Here is a 24941-nt window from a genome sequence, read left to right on the forward strand (position 1 = left end):
ACCAGGGGCCATTTCTCTCGCCAGGCTAATCGCCGTGAGCTCACACCCGGGGAGCCAGGGCCTGGAAAGGGGGAGGAGGTGGAGCTGGGTGTGGGTGGTGTGCAATAATGTCACTTCCTTCTAGTTCATAATTCAAAGTAAGGTCGCCTCTTTATCTGTGACCGCCTTCCCTCTGTTCCTTCAATAGAGAAATGGCTCCAGGGGGCACAGTGTGGTGCTTTCACAGAATACTTAGGGAAAAAGGTAGGAGGGATAAGATACGACAGCAGCATGCTGTACCAGAAAGAACTAACAGTATGAACAATGCTATTTCCTGGCTTATAAAGCAATCCATTAAGTTGATTTATCTTTTCTTTTTCCCTTTTAATCTCTAAAGTTTTAAAGTGAATTTGATGTTTCGCTGACAGCTCTCCAGGCTGTCTTCATTCATCATCAGAACAGCTACGGGGAGAGAACCGCCAGCGTGTCCTTACTTCAGGTCACTCCTCCCTCGGACTCTGTGCAAACCAGCCATGGCCTCTGGACCTAAATAGTTTGGGATAGACCTGAAGCTGTAGAGACTGGAGAGGAATACATTTCCCTTTTAGATTGAAAAAAGTTAAAACGATGTAGTGCGAATAAGCTTGTGGGGAAACTAAGAAAACTGTAGGAAATGTATATTAGTACAACCAGTCTAGAAGGCAATTTAGTAATATTTATTAAAAAGATAAAAATGTGTAAATCTACCTTTGGGAATATATCCTAATTTTAAATGTTCAATACCATATCCACCTACGGTATTTACTGGCAAATGCACTCACATACACTGCCTTCTGTAAAAGCCAACCCCTTAACATGTTCAACTAGCTCCCCACTCCTCTATGTGCTTCAGGACAAAGCACCAACAATATTCCCCCCTCTCTCCTATGCAATCTTAATGGAATACAAATCATGCTGTTATCTCTTCCATTAAAAAACAAACAAAAAAACCCCCCAAACAAACAAACAAAAAAAAAAAACCTTCTCTTGGCCTTACTTCCATGCGAAATATTCCTTCTTATAACAAAACCTCTCCAAAAACTTGTCTATATTCACTACCATCATTTCTTCTCTGATTCTCTTTCACACCCACTCCATGGCAAGTGCTCTTCTGAAGGTTCCCAATGGTCTTCTTGTTGCAAAGCGTACTGGTTGACTCTTAGCCCTCCCTCATTTGATCCATTGGCAGCTTTTGACATAGCTGACTGCCTATCTCTTCTTCCGTGTCTTATATGACACACACTTTTCTGATTTTCTTTCACTTAAGTGTTTGCTCCTTCTCATTCTACTTTGCTCCTTTCTCCTCTTCTCCCTTTCTTCTTAACACTGGAGTACTCCAGGGATCAAACCTAGATCACTACCCTGGTAACTGGTGATCTTATCTAGTTTCTCAGCTTTAAATACCATCTACGAGTCAATGACTCTCATATTTGCTTCTTGAGACCAGACCTTTCCTCTAAACTTCAGAACATATATCAACTCCATATTCATACTCTCTACTTGGATGTCTATCCCTCAGACAAGGGATAGAAAAGAAAAGAAAAAACAACAAGCAAATGGGACTTATGTCAAACTAAAAGGTTTGGACAACAAAGAAAACTAGCAACAAAATGAAAAGATAACCCACTGAATGGGAGAACATATTCTCCAATAATACAATACATCTGATAAGGGGTTAATATCCAAAATTTATAAAGAACTTTTAAAACTCAATACCAAAAAATTAAACAATCCAATTAAAAAATGGGCAGAGGAACTGGATAGACACTCCTCCAAAGAGGACAAATGGCCAATAGATGTGTTGTGGCAAAGAGGACTCCAAGACTCGCAGCTTCTGACCTCTCTGTGGAATGCAGTCCTAACGGCCCTGCTTTGTAGCCACCTGATCCTTGGGATCCCCAAGGTGTTAATAATTTCATTATCTCAGGAGACTTTTGTGAGTTTACTCTACCATGTCATTCTATGTCCCCAACCAATCCTATTTTGATAAGATCTAAAGCCATATCTATGGTTCCTGACAATCTGTTTTCCAGAACTATTATTTCCTGGGGACACTTTAGGAAGTCTCTAGTTATTTCAAGACCAATGCATTCTTTAGGTATCTTATTGCAATCATTTAAACATGAGTATACAATCATAAACATTCGTTCTTCCAACACTTCTACTAGCCATTCCAGTAATTTTCAAACTCTCTTACAAAATTTTCTGTTAAACAGGAGAACTAATCTAGTGCAACTATATAGCTGGGTGGTTCTGGTTAAGGCGGCAGTAGGTCCACCCCTCCCCTCTCTGGAGGGCCTCTGTGGCACAGTCATAATCTCTAGGGTTCTGCAGAACCCAGTTTGAAAACCACAGAAAATAACAGTGGCGAGGACTTTACAAATTCCATTTATGCATACCATTAAGTCATACCTTAAATGCACCTGGAGCATACAATGCTAAAAAGAACCCTGCTGTCAGTTCTTGTGTATAACGAATAAGCATAGCTTGTTGTGCTCATTTTAAAGTTCAGATTTCATGCTGAACTTAAATCAGGGCCATAAGGAAGAAATAAAAGCAGTTCCATCCCAGCCAGTCTTAGAAAAACAAACACTGTTCCTCCCTTCTGTGCACTCTTTAACCAACAGATGTCACTAAAGATACCAGCACCCAGAGGCAAAGGGAAGAAAAGATTAGACAAATGGAAATTGAGCATAAAAAACATCCAGTTCTTAAAACTGAGAAGTAGGTTTCCAAAGTAATAACATTTATTACACTGCATGCAACACTTTAACCAAAAATTTAAGAAAGAAATTTCTTTTATTAAGTTGCTTGGGCTGAACGGATCACAGCACTAAGTTTTGAAATACACGTTCTTGAAGCAATTTAAAACTCATTAGAAATAATAGGCTTGGGCTAGTAGAAAATGTGGTAAAATTTAATCCTCATCCAAATGTTACCTGGGCTGTACGAACAGGAAATTGTTTTGTGCTACTGTGGCTAACCTCATTGCTGACCCCGAGCTGTAACGGCGAGAGCAGCTGAGAGCTGCAGCAAAATTAAAAACTTACATCAAAGTATATCATGACAGAATGCAGATAAATAAAACAGCATATCAAAAGTATTATTTTTCTGCCAGTCTCATTGAGCAGGGAGGTGGAGGTATCCCACAAAATAAGGAGCAAATCAGGTGCATTTGGAAATGAGTCTTCCCCAGTCCCTAACTACCAAATACTGCCCAGGACAGGTGAGCAGAGAAAAAGCCCAGTGCGGATGGGGACAGAAGGGATCACCGAATGTTCTGGCCCTTTCCCTCCACGGGCTTCCCCTTCCTTCACCTTGGCTCCCAAAGAAATAAATAATGCTGGCTCTTGTGCCCTCCCCGTTCCTCTTTCCCTCACCTTCCAGACTCCTGGATGGCACCCTCATGGTCTCCCTCCAATGAGCACGTTGGAATCTCCAGAGGTAACAGCACGAGCAATAAAACATTACAGAAAGCAAAGACAGACAGGATCAGGCTGGTTGATGGGGTCAGCCTGGGAATCAGGGAAGGTGAGAAACAGTTTTCTATTATTCTATGTAAAGTGCACATGTAAAAGTCACTGGTGACAAAGTTGAAGGACATTTCTCTTTTGAGCCTATGATTTCCCTTAAGTTTTAGGACAGAAATCGCCATACTAACAAGAACAGTGCTTCATCATAAACACCCAAGCTATAATCTTCCTTTGGCATCTCCCAAGTGGCAAGAAGAAATATGAAGGCTATTGTCTCAAGTCACTCAGACTCTGGTTCCAGGTCAGCTTTGTCTAGCTTTGTAATATTCGGCAAATCGCTTAACTTCCATGAGCTTCAGTTTCTTCCTAACAATAATCACAGCAGCTAACTGTTCTAAGGGTTTTCATGAATAATAATATTGAATCTTTCAACCACCTAATGAAGTAGGCATTTTTTTCCTCAGTTTAACAAGAAACTGAAATGAAAGTGGCTAAGCAACTTAATCAAATTCCAATGACTAGTGAGGGCAGACTTGAGGATTCAGTGAGCTAACGTCTGATAAACGGCCTAGGATAGGAGTGGGCACATAATAGCTGATTAAGAAAATGGAAGTTACCATTATTGCTACTCCAAATGGAGAAGCAGAGCCTTAGCCTAAGCTCCTAGTTTTTTGTTTGTTTGTTTTTTTTTCTTCTGGGTAAGCAAACACTTCACTTCTCCAGAATGCTTTGAGGGTCTTTTCTCTTTTCTATGCCACACCCTCTCTCTTCTTCCTTCCCTTCCTGTCTCCCTCTGTCTCCTCTTGTTCTTCCTCCGAAGCAATCCTTACATAGTTGTCTTTCTCAGCTTTTGCTGTGACGCCTTCTTCTCTGTCAGACAACTGAAAGAGACTGGACAGCATTGGAGCCCACAGATTTGGCTCTGTTTTGAGGTTCTCTGTTGTCACTCCCTGGACACACACTGTTCTAGAGATGCAGTAATACTGTCAGAGGAAGTGGCCACTGCCCTTACCAGCCCAGCTGCAGTGATGAATAAGCCTCAGAGGAAAAATGACACTTAGTGCAAGAACTTGGGCCCAGAAAGAGGGCAACGAAAGATACAACTGTGAATATCAGGAAGCTAATATTCGTATAGCTAAAGCTCTATTGACGACTAAGATACTGAATTTTCCGGCGTATAAGACGACCTTAGAAACGAAAAAAAAAAGTCAACCGAAAATCGGGGGTCGTCTTATACGACAAGTATATCCCGAAAAACGTCTCGTTATGCCACTAAACGAATTTTCCAACTCGATCCTGCACCAATCACTGCAAGGCTGCTCGGACCGCCTCTCTAACTCAGCCAATCCAAGCAGGCTTTTTATGCATGCAAATTTTACATGTTCTGTACCCGAAACTACACTGTGTTCTAGTAAAAAGCCTGCTCGGATTGGCCAGAGTCAGAGAGGCGGTCTATCAAAAAAAAAAAACTGGTGTTGCCTCGGAAGTGGGGGGTAGCCTTATACAGCGAATATAGGCCCAAACCTATGTTTTAACTAAAATTAGGGGGTCGTCTTATACGCCGGAAAATACGGTATTCTTATATGTACATTGCTTCATAATGGAAATACTACTTCCTTTTAAAAGTAAGGAAATAGACACTCAGCACTTGTTACAGGCAGAAGGAAGCGGAGCAGTGTGGTCCGAGTAGGAGGCCACCCTGCACAAGCTTGTGGCCTGTGATATGGTCAGTGACCCCTGTCCAAAGCAAGCGGGCTCTGTGAGTGCGAGGAACAGCACTGGATCAAGGAGAGGCATTTCAGCGAGTGCCTCTTCTATGTCACAGCCCGTGCCAAGCTCTTTCCTCAGAGTGGCTCCATTAGCTGCCTTACTCCCTGACTAGATGGGTAGGCCAGTAGGTGCTGTTCATTACGGCCCTCGGTACTGCACTCGCAGATTCAGTCAACTGGGTTGTAAAATTGGGAAGCCCTCACTGGTTTGGCTCAGTGGATAGAGTGTCACCCTGTGGACTGAAGGGTTCCAGGTTCAATTCCGGTCAAGGGCACATGCCCGGGTTGCAGGGTTCAATCCCCAGTTGGGGTTGTGTGCAGGAGGCGACAGATCAATGATTCTCTCATCTTTGATGTTTCTGCCTGTCTCTCCCTCTCCCTTCCTCTCTGAAATCAATAAAAAAACATCAAAACAACTGAGGGAAAAGTCCCAGAAATTCCAAAATGCAAAGCTTCAATTTGTCACACACCGAGCTCCACTTTGGATCCATGAATGAAGTGATGTGCAGGCCACCCTGCTGTAGCCCGTCCACAAACCCTATGCCAGTTCATATAAGGGATCTGAGAGTCAGTGGGTGTTAGTGTCCGAGGGGGCCCTGGGACCAGGGATACAGAGCGACAGCAGGATTCCTAATTGTACGGTGTATGAGGAAACCGGGCACAAAGACGTATAGTGTCTTACTGAAGGTCATGGAGTTAGTAAGGGTTGGTACTCCGATATTTTAATCTCCAAGATTATGCTTTTTCGAAGATATCATGCTTTGGGAGAAGGTCCAGACATACATCTCTGTATAATAAGACATTGAAAGGAACTGGACACGCATGGAAGTGTGATTCAGTACTGAGGACACTTTAAAAGGGTCCATTTTAACCTTTAGGAGGCACGGCGTTTCTTCTTTCTAGGATTCCAATTGTCCATTTTCAAGGGTTGCAAAAGCTGTGGCGACACAGTTGTGGGCAGAGATGAAAATCAGAGAGTGTAAGACTTTAATGAGGTAATGGCTATAGTTCCCATATAATTACAATCTCCTACTCTAAATATCAACTGTACAATTTAAACGAAGCATTTTTAACAGAGGCCTACAATGCATACAGATCAGAACCCAGAATATATCCGGAATCAGTGTAAAACACTTTTAAGAAAACGTTGTGGTTTTTTTTGTCTTTAAAAAAAATGGGCTTTTACTTAAAAAAAAAAAAAAAAAAAAAAAGTCATACACTTTTAATGGTTGCTCCCCCCACCCCAAACAAAACAAAAAACAAAAAAACAAAACAAAACAAAAAACAAAAAATAAAGAAGCTCTATGGGATTTTGTAAAATTTGTTTCTAGGAACTAAAAAAGGTGCATGAGAATCACAGGCAGTTTTTGAGAGCATGTACTGGTGTTGGCTGCTGATTTGGGAAAGTCAGAAAGGACAGGCCACAGAGAAGAGCAGAGTAAAGAGCACATGGGACACAGGACACAGCTGGCCCAGAGTGGGCACTGCCGGGGCCCGTGCTCGGAGTTCAGTCAGGGCTCCAAACCAGAGCACGGAGGATTCTCAAGTCCGCGAGGCGCCCCCCCCTCCCCCCCCCAGCAGCTACAGAATTTCACTGATGAAGCTGCCAGAATTGGTAAGTATTAGGGTTTATGGTCCTTCTAAGGCCCAATTCTAGCACTTTACCAAGTCTGAACAGGACAGTCTTTATACTGAACAATGATTCCAGGGGTGGAGTATCCCACAGTCCTAAGTACAGTATTTACTGCTCTTTACCAGGATATTTTCTCAAAATGCAGTGCTGGTGACACACTGGTCTAGGCACTCCTTCCCCAAAGGCAACCACGTCCCTGATAGAACTTTCAGCAATTTCAGATACGCTGTAACTTTTCCATATTCCACCCAGTGCATCCTCTTTGCCTACTGACACTGCAGTTTTCCCCAGGAGAAATTCATCAAGGCGGTCAGGAATGATATGTAGTCAGAGGCACGCTGCTCACTTCTCCTGATGCCAATATAGCTACCTGGCTTTCTGCACTCCTATTACCCACTTCACAAATGCATACAGATATGAAGTCAAAAATAACAAAATAACAAACATCTTTCTTTCCTCCAAAGAGATAGAGTTATATTGCAGACAAATATGGAGAGAGATACTCACCATAAGTGCAAATCATTTTACTAGCTTCTCTGAAGAGAAGGATTCCATTAGGAGACGATACATCAAAATTCAAACGCTGGGATCTAAGAAATATAGCAAAAATTAGACTATCTGTGTAGATAGAGAAACCAAATCCAGGCTGAAAATACACAGCATTTCCATTTATTAGAAGTAGCGGCAGTACAGTTATCTGTTTGAAAGCGCCATTCCATTAATACATATGCTAATTTTCTCACTACAAAGATACTAGGATAATCATGGAAAATTATTTTCACGTATTTGCTGAATCTAAGAATTCACTTTTTACCTGTCTAAACATCCTCTATTACAAACCTCTTACCCTTCTCCTTCCATGCAAAGTGGCTGATAGATAATAACAGAAGCCCCGGGTGTGTAAGGGTAAATTTATATAGATCCTTGGATAGAGATTTACATTTGAGATTTCTTGTTGTATCCAATACTCATTTTAAAAACAAATTCTAAAGTGACAGGTACCCTAGGTACCTTTAGTACTGCACGCAAACACAATGCTTCATCTGCTACTTCAAGCACATTTCAAACACACGAAATTACATACAGACTAGTTCCCACTGCACACAGCCCACATAAAGACCTCACCCCAGAGGTCCCAAACGAGGGCAGTTCTGCCTCCCTGGCTCCTGACAGGTGGGAGAACCGTGGTTCAGAGCAAAGGACACGCCGCACTGATACAATATGTGCTTTTTAGCACACTCGGGCGTTAGGTGGCTCCGATATGCCTTGCTCCTGTGCTTTTGAGAAATAATATATTTCTAAGAGGATTAGCAAAAATATGAAACCAGCTCAAAGAAATATCAAAAGGCAAAGACATTTGCCAAAGTACTATTAGCCAGGAATAGAATTATTCTTGCTTTTCTATGCTTTTTCAAAATGCTTTAGAATGAAGTTCAATGATAACTTATTATTGTGGAACATTTGATTGTTGGTATATAATTTCTGAATAAAAAAAGAAATGTAGAGACGTAATTCACATTCAATTATAGAGAAACAGACAAGGTAATATATTTTCTGAGATTGCAGGTTTTCACTAGGTAATTGTGAAAACAACTGTGCTAGATATAAATGACCTGCCTATGGCTGACAGAAAATACTTCACAATATATAATGCAATGCTTCTTCCTTTAGTACCACATGTTTATCAGTAATATCCAATATCAATTATCTGGCTGAAAAAATTGTAATTGAATAAAAACTAAATTTCTAATGTAAAACACAGAGCTACTTTTCCTTCTAGCATTTAAGTCACCGATGGGAATGGTTAAAAACAGAAACAGCTTTCAGAAGAATACTCACATTTACTCCTTTTCCAGGTCTTTTCCCACCTCTTGTTTAAAAATTTTAAATTATTGCTATGAAATCTCAGCATCAGAGATAAAACTAGAGCAGCAATCCACACTCCTGTCTGAGGATCTCCCTTCCAGCACGGATTACAAAGAGGAACGGATGAGACAGGATGGCTAAGTGACAGGTAATTTGGTGCTAAGCCATATTCACAATGACATGTTTTAAAGAGGCAAACCAATGAGCTTATTGCAGTCTTTCTCTTTTGGCTACATCTTTGTTAATATTTATCTGCAGTTATTGAATCTCTGCTGATCTATGCAAATTATAAGGTCACACAGGCAATTTTGGGGAAGGGTTGTAATTGCTGTTTAAATGAAAAATTTGAGGGCATAAATCACCCACATACATGCATCTTATTCCTAAGAGGAAGAAGGATAACTTAAAAATCAAAGCCAGGACAATCCCCAGGGCTCCTGTAAAAAACTGTATCTTGAACTGTCCTGGGTCTCTGTCCCTTATCAATAAAATGAAGCCTCTCAATTCAGAGACCTCAAAACTTCTTTCATGCTTTAAAATTCTATAATCACTCACCTGCCTGCTCACTTTCGGCCTGCTCACCCCCAAATGTCCCCCCGCCAGCCTCTTGCCCCCAACTACTCCCCTTGCTGGCCTGATTGCCCCCAACCTGATCACATCCAACTTCCCTCCATTCCTGCCCTGACCACCCCTAACTGCCTCTGCCTCGGTCCTGCCACCATGGCTTTGTCCGGAAGGTCTCCCGGTCTAATTGGCATATTACCCTTTTATTAGTATAGAGTCTATTGCTATTACTGATTATCTTGTTTTGGTTCCTGGGTTCTTGCTAAGCCTTGATTATACACACATTAGGCAATAAATTCTGATATTTGGAGACTGCTACCAAATAGATTGTTTTTTACTCCCCATCCCACCTCTTACCTGTTTTGCATCAGTTCTGCCAAGAGCTTTAAGATGGGAGTGGTACATGCTGGCTCTCCATACCACTGCTCAATAGCCCTCTGCAGAATGGGAAGATATGTTGGGTACCTTTTATAAACCCTGTTAAAGAACTTAAGTGTCAAAAGAAAGATTGCTCCTGAAAGTTAGTGCCCCTTAAAAGAAAAATAAATTTAGTAATAGGATAAAAACAGATTTTAATTGTTATTCTAAGAGTTTCTTGGGTTTCAAACTACTTAAGGAATAAGTTGCTCATTATGAATTTTAAAAGATATATAAAAGTAGAGGGAAACAGTAATTATAAATCACTTTATCTCACAGCTTAGAGATTACATACATTCTTCCTTTAAAAAACAACAACACACACCTTATTGATTTTTTACAGAGAGGAAGAGGGAGGGATAGAGAGTAGAAACATCGATCAGCTGCCTCCTGAACACCTCCTACTGGGGGATGTGCTCGCAACCAAGGTACATGCCCTTGACCAGAATCGAACCTGGGACCTTTCAGTCCGCAGGCCGATGCACTATCCACTGAGCCAAAGCAGTTAGGGCAATTCTTTCTTTCTTTTAAGTTATTGACCTGCTCTGCTTGGACCCACTGTAATTCCAAGGAACACTGGGGATGTTAGTTTGAAGAAAACCTTTGGGTAACTTTTAATCTACTGAGTGTCGCTAAAAGGTAGTGCCATGTACATACACCCAAGGAGAAATTCTCAAACGTCCTCACCAACCAAGGAGTTTACGCCTCTGATAAGTCAATGACCAAGACCATCAGAACCTGGAAAACTGACAGCTCCAATAGCTCTAACCCACAACTGGCCGACTCCTTGCCAAATGGATACATAAAGATCAAATTAAGGTCTAAAACTGCAGCAGAAAAAACCCTCTTACTATGCCCCTGCCTTCATTTCCTAATCCCCAAGTCTCTCTCTTTCTGAGGTTTTCTCTGTTGCGGATGAAAAGTGCTGAACTGAATCATTTGCTGGTGGTCCCTTTCGTGTGATAATGGGAGAGATCTCCCTGGTGAAAAAATGGCAATCTTCTTCCTGCTCTTAGAATAAATGTCAAATTCCTTAGCACAGCACACAAGACCCTTTAAGATGTGGGCCCTGACCACATCCAGTTTCGTTTCCTAGTACTCCTACCCCATCTAGGTTCAACCATTCTTAATTCCCTGCAAATCCACTGATGCTAACTCTCTGTCTCCATTCCTCTGTTCCAGTGTCCCACTGAGACCGTAAGCACAAATGCAGTCATCACTGGGGAGGAAGCGTCTGAAAGGCTCATCAGAAAGAGGGAAAGACACAAATCTCAGGATCTAAGAATATCACAAGCGCTCACAAGGCCCTTCGCAAGGCAGTCCGAGGGCATTAGGACCATCCTAATTTTCAGGGCATATTGCATTCACTATGGGATAAGGCTGGGGGACATGAGGGATGCTCCTTTTGCTGTGTGGAATGAGAGTGGTGCCAGCTCTAATATGCTTCTGACAGAGGTGACTGCCACAGAGAAAATGAGTGATGCTGGGAAGCAGAGGGGAGGTCTGCCAAGCAGGGAGGTTAAAAGGGCTTCAGAAGGAGAATGCCAGACTCCGATGGAGAATCGGAACCCCATCCTAATTTTCCAGTGGCCTTGTAAGGACTACATCTATATGAACAGGAGGTAGACGGTAGGGGCCCTTGGGTAGAAGAGGCACAGATCTAATTCGTTTCACCTAGATATTTTCAATGAATCCCTAAGGTCTACATCACATAAATGAAAAACACAAACATTAAGGATATGATGCTACTTTGTAAGATGCCAAATATAAGAAAATGAGATTTGCTTGTGAACAACCACCCACCCACCCACCCATTAACCCAGGAGTTATTAGTACTTTCTATATGCTACTCCTGTCCAACCTCCTAAAAAAAAAAATGAGTAAACACATAATTCTTTCTCTATGAGACTTCATAACAGAGAAAACATATCGAAATACACTAGAAGACAACAAAAGACCTCTTGTTAAAACTGTTATGAAGCAAGGGTGTGAGAATGTGGTTCCAGAACAGCAACGGCCTGCCAGCTCAGAGCCTCTCTAGAAGGTATTCCACAGATATGCAGCATCTGTACCTTTGCTCACAAAGGCGGATGCTGCTAGGAGCCACTCCTCTCCCTACTGTCCGGCAAATGCCTGCCCAGCCACCTCTCAACGCCTCACCCAACTTTCACTTTCTTGGAAGCCTACTCTTCTTGCCAGAAACACCAGTCTCCTCATATGTTCACAAGGTCCTTTACACGCATTTTTGTTACAACACATTGATTGTCAGTTATTTGTTCCACCCACTAGAGTGTGAGCTTCTAAAGAGCACTCTTTTATTCATTCTTGTAAAAAGCAATCCTTTTATTCAGTCTTCAGGCCTGGCACAGAGCACTCAAAAACAAAACAAAACAAAAAACCTTGCTCAACAGCCATTTTTCAGGCTTACTTTATTTCCTACTTCAGTTTGTCCAAAATATTGATCATTGTTTTGTTCTTGAAATGTAATTCTTATTTTGTTAGTAAATCACAACAATCAATTGCTTTGTACTATCTATGGAATAAGGATCTAAATCCTTAGTCTGATATTTAAGGGTCCCTGACAACCTGTAGTTCTAACCATGAAGTAAGTGGTCTGTATAACAATACGTCGTCTTCACTATTGTCCTTCCTGACCTGTGAGTCAGCCAACAGTTCCAGCAGTCCAATCCTACTTATTTGATAAGATCCAAGGAAATATCTTCACCTTTATAGGACCTTTCCTGTTTCTTCAGCTAAATGTAATCACTCCATTTGTATCTTTAACGTTTGCATCTATCATCTTTTATATTTTATTATAGTCACTTATGTAGTTATCTAACCAGCTCTATTAAACTGTAAGATCATTTTGGGGGTAGGATTTGATCCAAAGTAATCTACAGCCCTCATAAAACCTAGCCCAGACCTTAGCAAAATCTGCTGAATAAGTGAGCAAAATGGGACTCCTTTGTCTCATCCCTGTTAGGAAAGAGAACTAAAACGATAGTGATAGAGCATTTCCTTTGTGTCAGGCGCTGTACTAGGCCCTATGTGTGTCAGTTCATTCACTTTGTAACGCACCTGTGAGATCAGTATTATTAGCCCGGTTCCACAGAAGAAAACACCGATTCTGATACATTCAGTAATGTGCCCAAGACCTCAGCAGGTAAGTGGTAAAACCAGACTGGAATCTAAGACCTTTCCAGTCCAGAGTTTGTGCTCGTCTACACTGCTCATTGTCTGACCTTGCCAGTGCATGTTTTACGCATATAAATAAACAGATCTGATTGGCTGGTTGGAAAACAGTGGACTCAAAGATCAGACTATGACAATTAAAAGACTATGAGGAACTAGCATTATACCCATTTCTTTCCCTCTCCCTTCAATTTCCCTCTGGATTTTTGGTACTTCAGTCTAAATGTGATCGGGGAATGTTTAAACAAGGTGACTAACACTGCAAGGTAAGGGGCTGTCCTATTGTTGCATTCTCACGACAGGAGCAAAGAAGAATTATCAGTAATTCTTCAATTCTCCAGCAGCCGGACCATTTGTCACCATGGTTGCTGTGGAGTTTCAGGCAATTTAGTTTTGGAAGGACAGAGTGATGAGCAATGTAGTTCGTGTAGCAGTTAATGCAGTCAGTATTTATAGAAATGTTTTTGAATTAAATAGCTAACCACTAAAATAGCATTTTATCAAATAATCACCATAAATAAAATGCATTTTGACTGTAAGATGACATGTGCTCTTATAGGATGATTCTTCTGCATGCTAAGGACTGCATAACAAATTAAAGAACACACATTTATGTGGATAAAAGGCAAATAAACTTTCCCCAGCAGTAATGTGGGAATCACCACTGACGGCTTGACATATCAATATTTCAGGAAGAATAAATGACTTTCATATCCATGTTTTTTAAAATCATATTCTTATTCATTTTTACATTACAAGAATACTTTGGAAAGCTTCTGTACTTTATATCACGTGAAACTGCTTAAAGTATTTCGAAATATTTTAATAAACCTTTTTGAATTATCAAATAATGTAACTTTTAAACAAATTTTACTATTATTATAAATATTTGCTCTTCATCCTGGCCCAAAGGAAAACTATAAATCTTGTCTCAACTGAATGAATACCATTTATCATATTCATTTTGTTGTCAATACAATTATGAAAAGCCTTTGGCCTTTTCCCAAGGAAGCTGATTTGCTACTGAAACTCGATTATTATAAGCAAGGCCTGTACCAAGCCACCAGTCTGGCAACCTAACACCACTTCCTGCATAACTGACACCTCACCCCCTGCCTTGGACCCTGATAACTCGCATTTATGGTCAAATGCTGGAGACAATGGTTTCTGGTTCAAAACAAAACATTAGGTCCCAAGGTTTTCCGTTTGCTATTTTCTGCCATCTGCTGGACAAAAGTTTCACTATTTCAATAGGTGCCAAGAAGAAGGAGCTAAGTCAGGGAATGGAAAGCAGCCTTCCTTAAAAACTTAAATTGCAGTACGTTCTATAAATTTTAGGCAGTGTCAATTACGGAAGCTATTTTTATTCTCTGACCTTGAGGGAAAGATTCTGCCTTGACTCTTGGTGAAGACTATTGATGAGGAAAACACGAAACGTCAATTGCTGGACAGCCTAGAGTTGTAGCTGGGTTTGAAGATGACCTTCAATTTCAAAGTGAGGAAACTAGGACTTTATGTCTTTTCAAATAAACGAAAGTTTTACTTTGTGAGCTTCTATTTATGTTTAGAGAAATAAAAGGGCCATATGTAATTCCAACTTATCATTCATAGTTTAAAGAATTATATGAATTCCCATGTTAAAATCTGTAGTCTCTATACATGTACTTTGTATGCTTACACACACACACACACACACACACACACACACACACACACACGCATACGGTTCCTCAATGACATGGAACAGTGTCTCTAACCTTCTATGGGTACAGAAATCTAATGAAGTAGGTTTTAATGGTAAAATGTAAGTCAGCATTCAAATAATGTCAATTTAAAAAATTACAGCGAGAGTTCTTCCTAAAACATGCCCAGGTTCCCTGTTGGTTATGTTTTGGCCATAGCTGGATTAGACTGCCTTAAACAAGTTTCTTTTACAATTTATGAGGGAAGTTTGGGTAAGGGCTGTAAGGAGCAATTGAAAAGCAGTGCAACTTATAAAACTAAATAGCTTTGAGGCCACAGAATTTTTCTTACATGCACTGATGGGTCCATGCATAAAGGCATGGCAACTTTATATTACACATATGCGACTTGCGTACATTGTCACTTCCTGTTAGGATCAAGGAGGATTCATACAATACTATGAAAATACTATTAAAAGAATACTAACTATTAAATACTATACCATTTAAAAGAATATTAACCATAAACCATTTAAGTTTACCCAACACGTTTCAGACATTAGGCAAAAGTGCGTCACCTACGTTAATGGTCGTGATTCTGGATGTCTCCTCCTGTAGGTGAGGAAACTGAGGCTTAGAGTGGGCAAATGACTGGCCAAGGTTTACACAGAAAGCGAGGCACTGGGATTTCTGACCCTAAGGTCCATGTTATTTCCACTCCTATGTGATGAGACATTTCTGTGGGGGATGTTTGTTTGTTTGTTTATTTTGCTGTCTGCACTAAGCTTTGGCCAAGGTAAATTCATGTACCAAATGAAAAATCCTGACCATTTTTTTCCTCCTTTCCATATCCATTAATATTTTCACGACGATGAAAAACTGTAGCATGATGAATTAAGCCTCCAAGAAATAAAGTGACCTTCTCAGCCCTGCTAATTAAGATGGAGTAGAAATTCAAATCTCCTCGAAATGCCAAACGGTAGGATGCATTGGTCCTGAATTAAAGATGTTAGCCCGATTATCCCTGCAACCCCAACAAAAACAATCCTTCGGGATGTGATTTTTAAGTTGTCAATATTTAATGGCCCCAAAAAAGTGACCTCTCCGAGCTGGGTCTCCAAATGTTATGCTCAGTTATCTGCACGGCTGCCACTGTGCTGTAATTTTTAGCTGATTACACATTAGTTCATTTAGCTTTGTTTCCTCTTCCCTACTGTGCCATACTATTAAACGAAAGCGAGGGGCCTGGCGTCCCTCTGTGCACAGAGCTGGTATTGTCACAGTGTAATAAGGATACATCCAGTCAAACAGCATGGTGTAGCTGGTCTTTGTGTTCAGTGCAAAGGCAATCCCTCGAAGATCTCTTGCCAGCCCGATCAACATACGCTGTCAGTGGGAAAGAGACACAGTAATTGATTTTCACGTTAGCACAGAGCAGATGGAGTAATAATCAGGCAATAATGACCACATATCTGATTTTGATTCATTAGCTAAAATGTCTCGCTCAGATCCCTTTCTGCAGAAAACCATAGACACTTTAAACAAACATGCCATGAAATCTGCTGACCAACTCTCCTTTGATTCTTATAAACTGAGCTAAGGCATAATTCTAATAATATAGGAAGTTAGATTCTTAATACACTTTGTTTCTGAATAATGCCAAAAGAGCAAAAAGAGGATTGATAACTGCACAGAACAGAAATGCACGGAGTCTAGACATTATTTAATAATAGCAAGCCTTAACAACACCAGCTCACATGAAATCAGTCCTACTCTGCAAAGTGAAGTCTGTTGTGGAAGTACACTGGCATCTGGAGGTTTCTCAGAAATATCCTGAGTAACCTAGGACAAATTAAAACTGTCCAGGTGACCTGTTGTACCATGATATAACAAGAAACTCTCATTTCCCAAGGGAAAAAGAAGTGTAGGGAAGAGTTCTGCATTCTATGTCAGAAGACTTGACATTGAATTCCAGCATTACTTCTTAACTATAAGTTTTAAGCAAGGCAATGTATCAGTCTCAGTTCTCTCACCTATAAAAGGGGCTAATACCCTTTCAGAGGAATTATGAGAAATAAATTTGATAAATTTACGTAAAAAAAAAAAAAAAGGGCCTGATGCCTACTAAAGTGTTCTAAAAATATTTAGTTCTAGAAAAACAAAACCTTGATTCTAAAATGAGAGATCTGACTAGGACTCTGGATGCTTAATTAAGCTGTCCTTAGGATGATGCATGGGAAGAGAAACAGAAAACCCGTGAACAGATGCTACAATGTCAGAACAAGGAGCACAAATAAACATAATTGCAAAACAAGGGGCTGGGATAATTGAGATACACAACTGTGATTTCTGCAGATACTGTTTCAGTGGAAATATGCCAGAAAGCGGTCCCGGAACTTTTCATTTGACCAGATTTACTTTTTCCTAGCGCCTTGGTAATAAATGAAAACCTCTTTAGGAAGGTGTTTAAATTATAATTAAGGATTTGGAAGTGAATCATGACCCTCAGCTTAATGACTAACATTTCCAAGTACCAAGTAATAGTTTCTCTGCCAGGGTGTCTGAGTCTCTGATCTTTCCGCCACCCTGCCTAACAGGTGACTCATGGTGGCTGGAGATGTTTATGAGGATATTGTTATGGGCTCAGTTTATAGAATGATTTTTTATCTGAATTTCTGAACCGTTAAACCCTCACTCGCCATTTCTGCTTCTTTAAGTGACTTAATCTTTTTCCTCTCATGATCTCACCAGTCCTTGATTTTGTGACCAGCTGGCCTCCTGTATCCTTCCCTCATGTGACCTGCTGTTTTTAAAAACCTTTTTGCCTTTTGTGTGACCTACAGCACCCGGTACCTGCTCCCTCAGTCTCCCACGTTTCTCAGCCTCCTGGCGCAGATTGACACGGACTATTTGGCTCTGTGGTCTGTTACAGGGGCCTTTTTGCTCTACCTTTACTATGTACCCATACAGATTCACAGTATCTTAAGTTTTCACATGTTATCAGGCACTCGCCATTCAACTCTAAATTAGGCAAGAGGAGCCGAGTTACTTTCTTTGTGCCCAATTCAAAGGACTCTTAATATTTTAGACTATCCTCATTGTACAAAAAGGTTATTATTCCACCATACATTTCTTCCTTAAAACACCAAGTTCACAGACGTGGTTTAATGGGCTCAAATCTATGAAATTCTATCAATGTTCAAGTGTAGAAAATGTTACTATACAGTAGAGAAAGACCTAGAAGTAATAACTAAATGTATGTTTTCAATAGATTTGATCGGCAGGAAAATGCAGTGTTAACATAAGAAACAGATTTCTTATGCTCAAACAGTACCTTTTATCTCAAACAACATGAGTACTACACTAAGCTATACTGATACTCAAACAACACGAAGGGAGTATTTTCGTGAGAGCCACAACATGCCTGCTAGGAGACTGGAATACTGGTCACTCGGAGCTCAACCAGGCTACTAACTACCTGAGAGTGAGCGGTGATCTGACTAACCTAGGGCAGGAGGAGCCGCAGTTTACCATCTCATTTAAAACAGCACAGGGAGGATTATCTGAACAGTTAGTTGCCTTTCTCTTGAGGGGGTCAACACCCGGCGGATGTGAAAAGTGAGCGGTGCTGTATTTGTGTGTGTGGGGGGTGATCTGTCGGGTGGGTTAACTCGGGGACGTCGGGGCCTGAAGATTCTTCTCGGAAAGCCCACGGAGAGGCTGCTCAGTGCTCAGTCCCTGCCCGGTGAACAGTTGTCTGAGTGCCAAGTGTGAGACGGATGGGCTGGGAAACAGCTGAAATGCGGCTCCTTCCACCCTGACCCCCAAACAGGGTTTCTAATGGAAAGTCTGACAGACCCTTTACTGTAGTGGCACTACTGGGGGCAGCTATAATATTATCCTCATAATTCTACTATATAATAACAACAAAGAAAAAGAAGGTGAAGGGTCATTGTGCTTTGTCTTTAGAATTAAGATGGCTGTCTTCATCCTTAAAGCATACTCTTAATTCTGGAGACACATCTTAATAACCTCTAAATAGTTCCAACAAAAGAGCCGTGTCAGAGGAATGAGCAGGCCCCAAGGTGTTTCAACTGGAGTGTTTTCATCTGCCTTTATTGCTCTATCCCTCTCCAGAATTAAGGCAATAACCTGTGATAAATTATTCAGGAACTGCTACAGGGATCAAAGCAAAATCATTCTGTTAAAGTGCTGTTTGCAACATTTGGCACTTAGTGCGAAAACTTTTAATGTGCGCATGCTGAAAATCAGGGATTTTAAATAATTTAACATTGTGGAGTTTATACGAAGGGACTAAAGATAGCAGGTTCCTATTTAACTGCTCCTCTTTCTCCGAGAAGTTTTCATTCATTTTCCTTAAAACTGATGATGTCATGGTCAAATAAAAAATGATGCACGAGTCAGGAGAGTATTGGACTAGATTTTACTATGAACCCAAATATATGGGAAAAACATATATTTTAAATGAATGCTTTAGAGCCAGGCTTTGTCATAGCATTTTCTTTCCCCCCCCCCACCCCCCGCTCCTTTACTTTGAAGAGAAAAACCTAAGACAAAAATTCAATGTTCTCTTCAGTTTTATTAGGACCAAGCAAGAAAACAAAGCTATAAATTTAAGAGTTCTGCAGCATTTCTTCCCCTCACAACCATATTTCAATTTGGCAACATTGGTCTTTAATGTTTATGTTCATCCTGAAATCTGCATTTGAAAAATATCTATAAATAGGGAGTTAGAAAATCCTGGTAAGGGTTGCAAATTAAATGAATATCGCAGTCCCGAGGCATTTTCATAGAGATATTTTAACAGCATCACCTCCTGTGGATTGGAATACTAAATACTTTATTGAAGAACAAAACCGAACCGTTTTTATCTCTAGTCCTTGCAAAATGAAGTACCTGAAAGCACTTCTGCATGTATTATTTATTCATCATGATAGAAAAATAGCCCTAACCTAATAAATTACATTTAAAAGCATTTAGTGCAAAAGTTTTGTTTATGATAAAGCAACAGATTTAGTCCTTCACCGGTAGCTTAAAGCCCCAAGTTTCCTTTATACAAATTAGACAGATGGTGCTTACAGTAGAATTTACTAAAGGTCTGTCACAACAAATGCAGCCAAGCTGCATATTTAATCACTGCAGAATCTTGTCTACCTGCAGCTGCCAACTGCTAATCCAATTTCCCTGATAAATGTGGCAAGAGACACGATCAGCAATAAAGAGCATCTAACTCCATTTTCCTGCAGGGCGTCTTTTGATGAACATTTAGGACGGAAGCACGGAGTGCACTGTGTGGCCTGGTTCGTGGCAGCTGCATGCATTCTGAGGCACAGTTCTCAGGTTACTCACTTAATTCTGCCACTGTCATTACGTTGCTATTGATCTCCGTAGCTGTTGCCTACACAGCATTACTCTAGATGAAGCTGAATCAGGCAGTTATCATGCATCAAACTTGCTCAAAAGCCTGGAGATTTCCCCTTAATTACTTGTGATTTTATTTGCAAATACCGTTAAAGTGTAATCAAGCAGTCACTTTCCAGGGTCGTTAAGAACTTGCTGGTTTAGGGATATATCACTGGAACTCCATTAAAAATGACTGGAGGAAGATGGTTTCTATCAAACTAGAGGGGATCGCATCAAAATCCCCTTGGAACATAATGAAATCTTCAAATGAGACAGATGTAATTTTTATAAAGACGGTGTTTTTCAACTCACTTCTTTTTCACATAAAGCAGTAGCCACCTTAAAGCTGCAAAGATCTTGTTGGTCACGAAATACTTGTGACACATCTGAAAAACACAGCTATCCGCAGAGAATCTCAACAAAACTATGAAGGCAAAGAAAATCTCTTTCGGTTTTAAAATTCTGTGACTACTGCATGCTGATAAATACTCATTTCAAAAACTTGATTTCAAATGAAAAGGTACAGTATTTAGCTAATTAATTTTTTGGTAGAAGACTTATCCTAAAGTAATCATCAAAGGCAATTGTTTTTCTAGTTGGCTTCTTGCTGCGAATTTTTTTTTTGTAAAGAAGAGGGGCCATGGAAAGCGATGGTTAGTATTTTGGTCAACTTATTTCAAATAATGATAAAATGTGACTCAAGTATCATCAGCAAAGGTGCCTACATGTTCGGGACTACTTACTTTCTTACAAATAATGATCAGTGTCAATCTATTTAATATGGCCTGGACACATAATGTCAGAAGATGCTCTTCTGGCTGAGCAGACCCTGTGCTCTCCATCCTCCACATTAAAATATGGGGCTGCTTTGTCACAAACAGCTTGCTACACTTAAGGATTTTACTAATAAAACATAATGTTGTCTTAGATATTATGACTGTTGCCACAGCTCAACTGACTTGTCAAATCAATCCTAATATGGCTCCCACAGGCACATAAAAACCTTACTTAGCTATCAGTTATCCTAATCACTTTGTTCAGCTTAAGAATGCAATACTTCAAGACCAGCTCCTATTTATACGTATATGCCTAGCCATTTAATAAAGTCTTGATTCATATAAATTCTTGTTTAAAAATATTTAGAGATGTAGTGTTTTAACATGAGTATGTTTGTGCATTCTTCCATATAAATATGAGGGTAGATGAGGGGACAGGGATACTTAAAGTGTGCGCCCAGGAGAAATGTTCTTTTAAAGACATTAACTGCAAAGAGAGACAAATCTGTGTCGCCTAATCATAAACTGACTGTCCCAACTCACAGACCATGAACTTCGACACTTATGTGAAAAGTGTACAATTGAAAGACACATGCAGTAGGGACAGGAAGTGGATGAGGCACAGAGCACACGTGGGCATGCAGCACCTTCTCTGGACCTAGGTATTCTAGAATGAACAAAATTGCCTTTCCTCCTGTTTGGAAACAAACCCACCTTCACGTCTTCTTGTTTGAAGTTGTTGTTGAATATCTGTAACACTGCTTCAAAAGAGACTGTAAGAGGCAGCATGAAATTCTCAAATTCGTCCTCATCTTCGCCTATCAAGAAACACAAAAGGGTCACCACGGTTTAATGCACGCTGTGTGAGAGCCTCAGCAGTGAGCGCTTCACGCAGGCGGAGAAACGGGAAGGGCCGGCCTGCATTCACATCCTGCCTAATTCTGTGCTTTGGCTCACTGACTGTTCTGGTGTTTGGCCTTCTCTTTTTGCACCAAATGAAATAGCAAGATTACTTACCAGACATTTTTTTTTTTTTTGGTTCTTTATTGGATCAGACAGACTCACGCCCCAGGCATGTCAGCCCTTCAGCTCTGAGGGCCCCGGGAGATTCCCTGATGCTCAATCTGAGGAAAGCCTCTTTCAAAGCCTCAGAGACCAGGATCTTCCCCCTTCTCTTTGGGTGCCAAGGCCCTAAAGGGCTCCAGGACTCAGGTGCCCAGATAGCTCCACGTTATTATTCCCTTTTATTTATGTTCTCTTTTATTAATTTGTTAACTAGAAGGCAGGGAAACTTTTATCTGCCAAATAAGATGAGGTCCCTCCTGGGTCATTTGGATTTTAAGTACATTCTCCATGGGTACACTTCCTCTTACACCAAGCTTCCAACTTTTTATGGAGTAGAGGAAAACAGACATTTTCTATTGCTTTTTCATTTTAAAGGTTTCCTCAAAAACTCTGCCTACACTTAAGGATTTAACTACATGGATATGCACAATTGACAATTTATAAAGTATCCTTTCAAAAGGCGTTTCTTTTAAGTGAACCGTAATCCATGGATGAAGATATAAGCAGGGGACGGGTAAGTGACTTCCTCAAGGTAACATGTGCAGTCGGAGGTGGACCTGTATGGCCCAGGCCCCTGATTCCTAAGCAGTCAGATTTAAATAGAGCAGCAGAGAGGAAATGCGATCCCAGAGAAGAGACCAGCAGTTCCCCGAGTTTGGTCCTTGGCCTTGCAGCATCAGGGTCACTTGGCAGCTTATTAGATGGACGTTCCCAGGTTCCATCCCAGATGGACTGGATCAGAAACTCTGGGGTGGGGCCCAGCAATTTTTGTTTTAAGACACTCTCCAGGTTGTTCAGAGGCATACAAATGTTGGAGAAACACTAGCCTTCACAACATTCTGCAGATAAGGAAAATGAGGTCCAAAGCCACATTCACAGATCAAAGCAGAATGGCATCTTTTAAAAAATATACAGCTATATTTTTATTGATTTTCTAAATGTAGGATTGCACAAGGACAGTGACATTGGTCACTGCAGGTAGATGAGGGTTCAGGAAGGAGTGGACCCTCTGAGAGTTCTAAGCCTGGACCCTGGCTCTGCTGCTGTTAGCTGCCTGATTTTGGATAAAGTCACTTCACTTAGCTAAGCCTTAGTGTTCTCATCTGTAATTGAGAGACATAATATTTACAGCAGATCCCCTGACCCGTGGTTTTACTTTCTACAGTTTCAATTACCTGTGGTTAACCAACGTCCAAAAATAATAAATGGAAAATTCCAGAAATAAACAATTCATAAGTTTTAAATTGCATGCTGTTCTGAGAAGCATGATGCTTTCTTGTGTCATCTTGCAGTGCCCTGCTCGGGACATGAACCATCTTTCGTCCCGCATATCTCTGCTGTACATGCTACCCATCCACAAGTCACTCAGGAGCTGCCTTGGTCAGATCTACTATTCAGAACCACACTGCTGTGTCCAACTAACGCCTTATTTTACTCAATAGTGACCCTTAAGTGTAGGATTAGTGCTGCTTGCAATTCGGAGATATGAGAGAGAAGTGACAAATTCTTGACTTAATAAAGAAAAATTATCATATGCTGAGGTTGCTAAGATCTATCTATCTATCTATCTATCTATCTATCTATATATAAAAGGCTAATATGCTAAGAGTTCCTCCCTCATTCCAACAGGTTGCTATAATGTGCACGGACCACCAGGGGGCAGACGCTCAACGCAGGAGCTGCCAAGCTGCAGTGACTGGGCAGCTGCGGTTCTTGGGTGATGCACCCCAAAACCAGAGAGGAGGGAGCCCAATTCCTTGCAAGGCCATGTAATTCCACCTTTGGTCGTTTGTTATGTTGTTGCTGGGGCACTGTTGCTCCGAATCTGGTTTACTGCACACTTGCGTTTGTTCCACACACTGTATAACAACTTTACAGAGTGCCCTCTTGCACTCCGGGACCTCTAGAGGAATGTCGGAAAGCCGGTTTTGGCACGATCCCCACAGGCCAGGTAGAGGGACACCACCTGCTGGAGGGACCCTGCTCACTCAGCAGACGCCTTTTGAGCCCTGGCGCCAGCCAGGTGAAGGCGGCCAGGGAGAGACCATGGGAGGTTGGCTCCAGGGCGTGCCTGGCCATCTAGCCGAGTCCTGCCCTGCCAGCCACCTTCTAATTAGTTTCCTTTCAATGTGTATAAATCTGTGCATTGGGTCACTAGTCTATTATAAGAATGAATCTTCTATCCATGAAACTGTGAAGGGAAAAGAAATTTGTGCGAGTTTTGCTGTTAGACCTCAAAACAGCAAAAGTTACACCCATAGTGCGTGGTAAGTTCTTAGTTAAGGTGAAAAAGGCATTAGACTTGTGGGTGGAAGACATGAGCAGGTAATGTGTTCTGATTAATGGTGACGTGGTGCCCCAGAAAGCACGGGGCCTAAGGAATACTTCAGCAAGGGGGCCCATGACACAGGGGGCCACAGTCACATAACTCTTATTGCACCACATTGTTCAGTTATAATTGTTTTATTTTATTATTCTTTATTGTGGTGAATCTCTCACTGACCCTGATTTATAAATTAAGCTTTATCATAGGTGTGTATTACAGGAACAGACATAGGATACATGGGGTTCAGTGTTATCTGCAGTTCCAGGCATTCACTGCGAGTCTTGGAATGTATCCCGCACGTGTAAGGGGAGACTACTGTATTTCATAAAGTTAGCTGTAAGGATTAAATAATAAAATATCTGTAAGCCCCTTTGTGCAGTATTTGGTACTTAATAAATGAGAGCTATTAGCATTTTTTGTTGTTTTGACTGCAGCCAATAATAATATGATGTAGTCAGATGGAAAACAGCATGGTAGTTATTCAAAAAGTTAAACACACAACTGCCACTTGACTCATCAGTTCTCCCAGAATCATACCCCAGAGAACTGAAAACCTATGTCCACACAAAAACACATGCACGACGTTCATAGCAGAATTATCATACAGACAAAAGGAAAAAACAACTCAATCATTATCACTGATAAACAAAGAAACACATTGTGGTATATCCATACAAAGGATTATTAGCTAGCCATAAAAAGCAATGAAGTACTAATACACCCTAAAATATGGACG

At 40.8% G+C, this 24941-nt stretch overlaps 1 protein-coding gene across 2 annotated transcripts in view; it reads right to left on the reverse strand.

Annotated features, from left to right (window-relative positions):
• Window positions 1-24941, reverse strand: part of RANBP17 (RAN binding protein 17) — a 217566-nt gene that overhangs the window by 36651 nt on the left and 155974 nt on the right. For both annotated transcript variants that reach the window (XM_084886137.1, XM_084886138.1), the window contains 4 exons: window positions 21529-21632; window positions 15912-16000; window positions 9681-9788; window positions 7401-7483 (listed from right to left, as the gene is read on the reverse strand). In XM_084886137.1, the coding sequence (XP_084742263.1) occupies window positions 7401-7483; window positions 9681-9788; window positions 15912-16000; window positions 21529-21632 (384 nt within the window). The remainder of the gene's footprint in view (window positions 1-7400; window positions 7484-9680; window positions 9789-15911; window positions 16001-21528; window positions 21633-24941) is intronic.

Source organism: Pipistrellus hanaki (assembly GCF_964339955.1).
Source record: "Pipistrellus hanaki genome assembly, chromosome: 5".
NCBI lineage: Eukaryota > Metazoa > Chordata > Mammalia > Chiroptera > Vespertilionidae > Pipistrellus > Pipistrellus hanaki.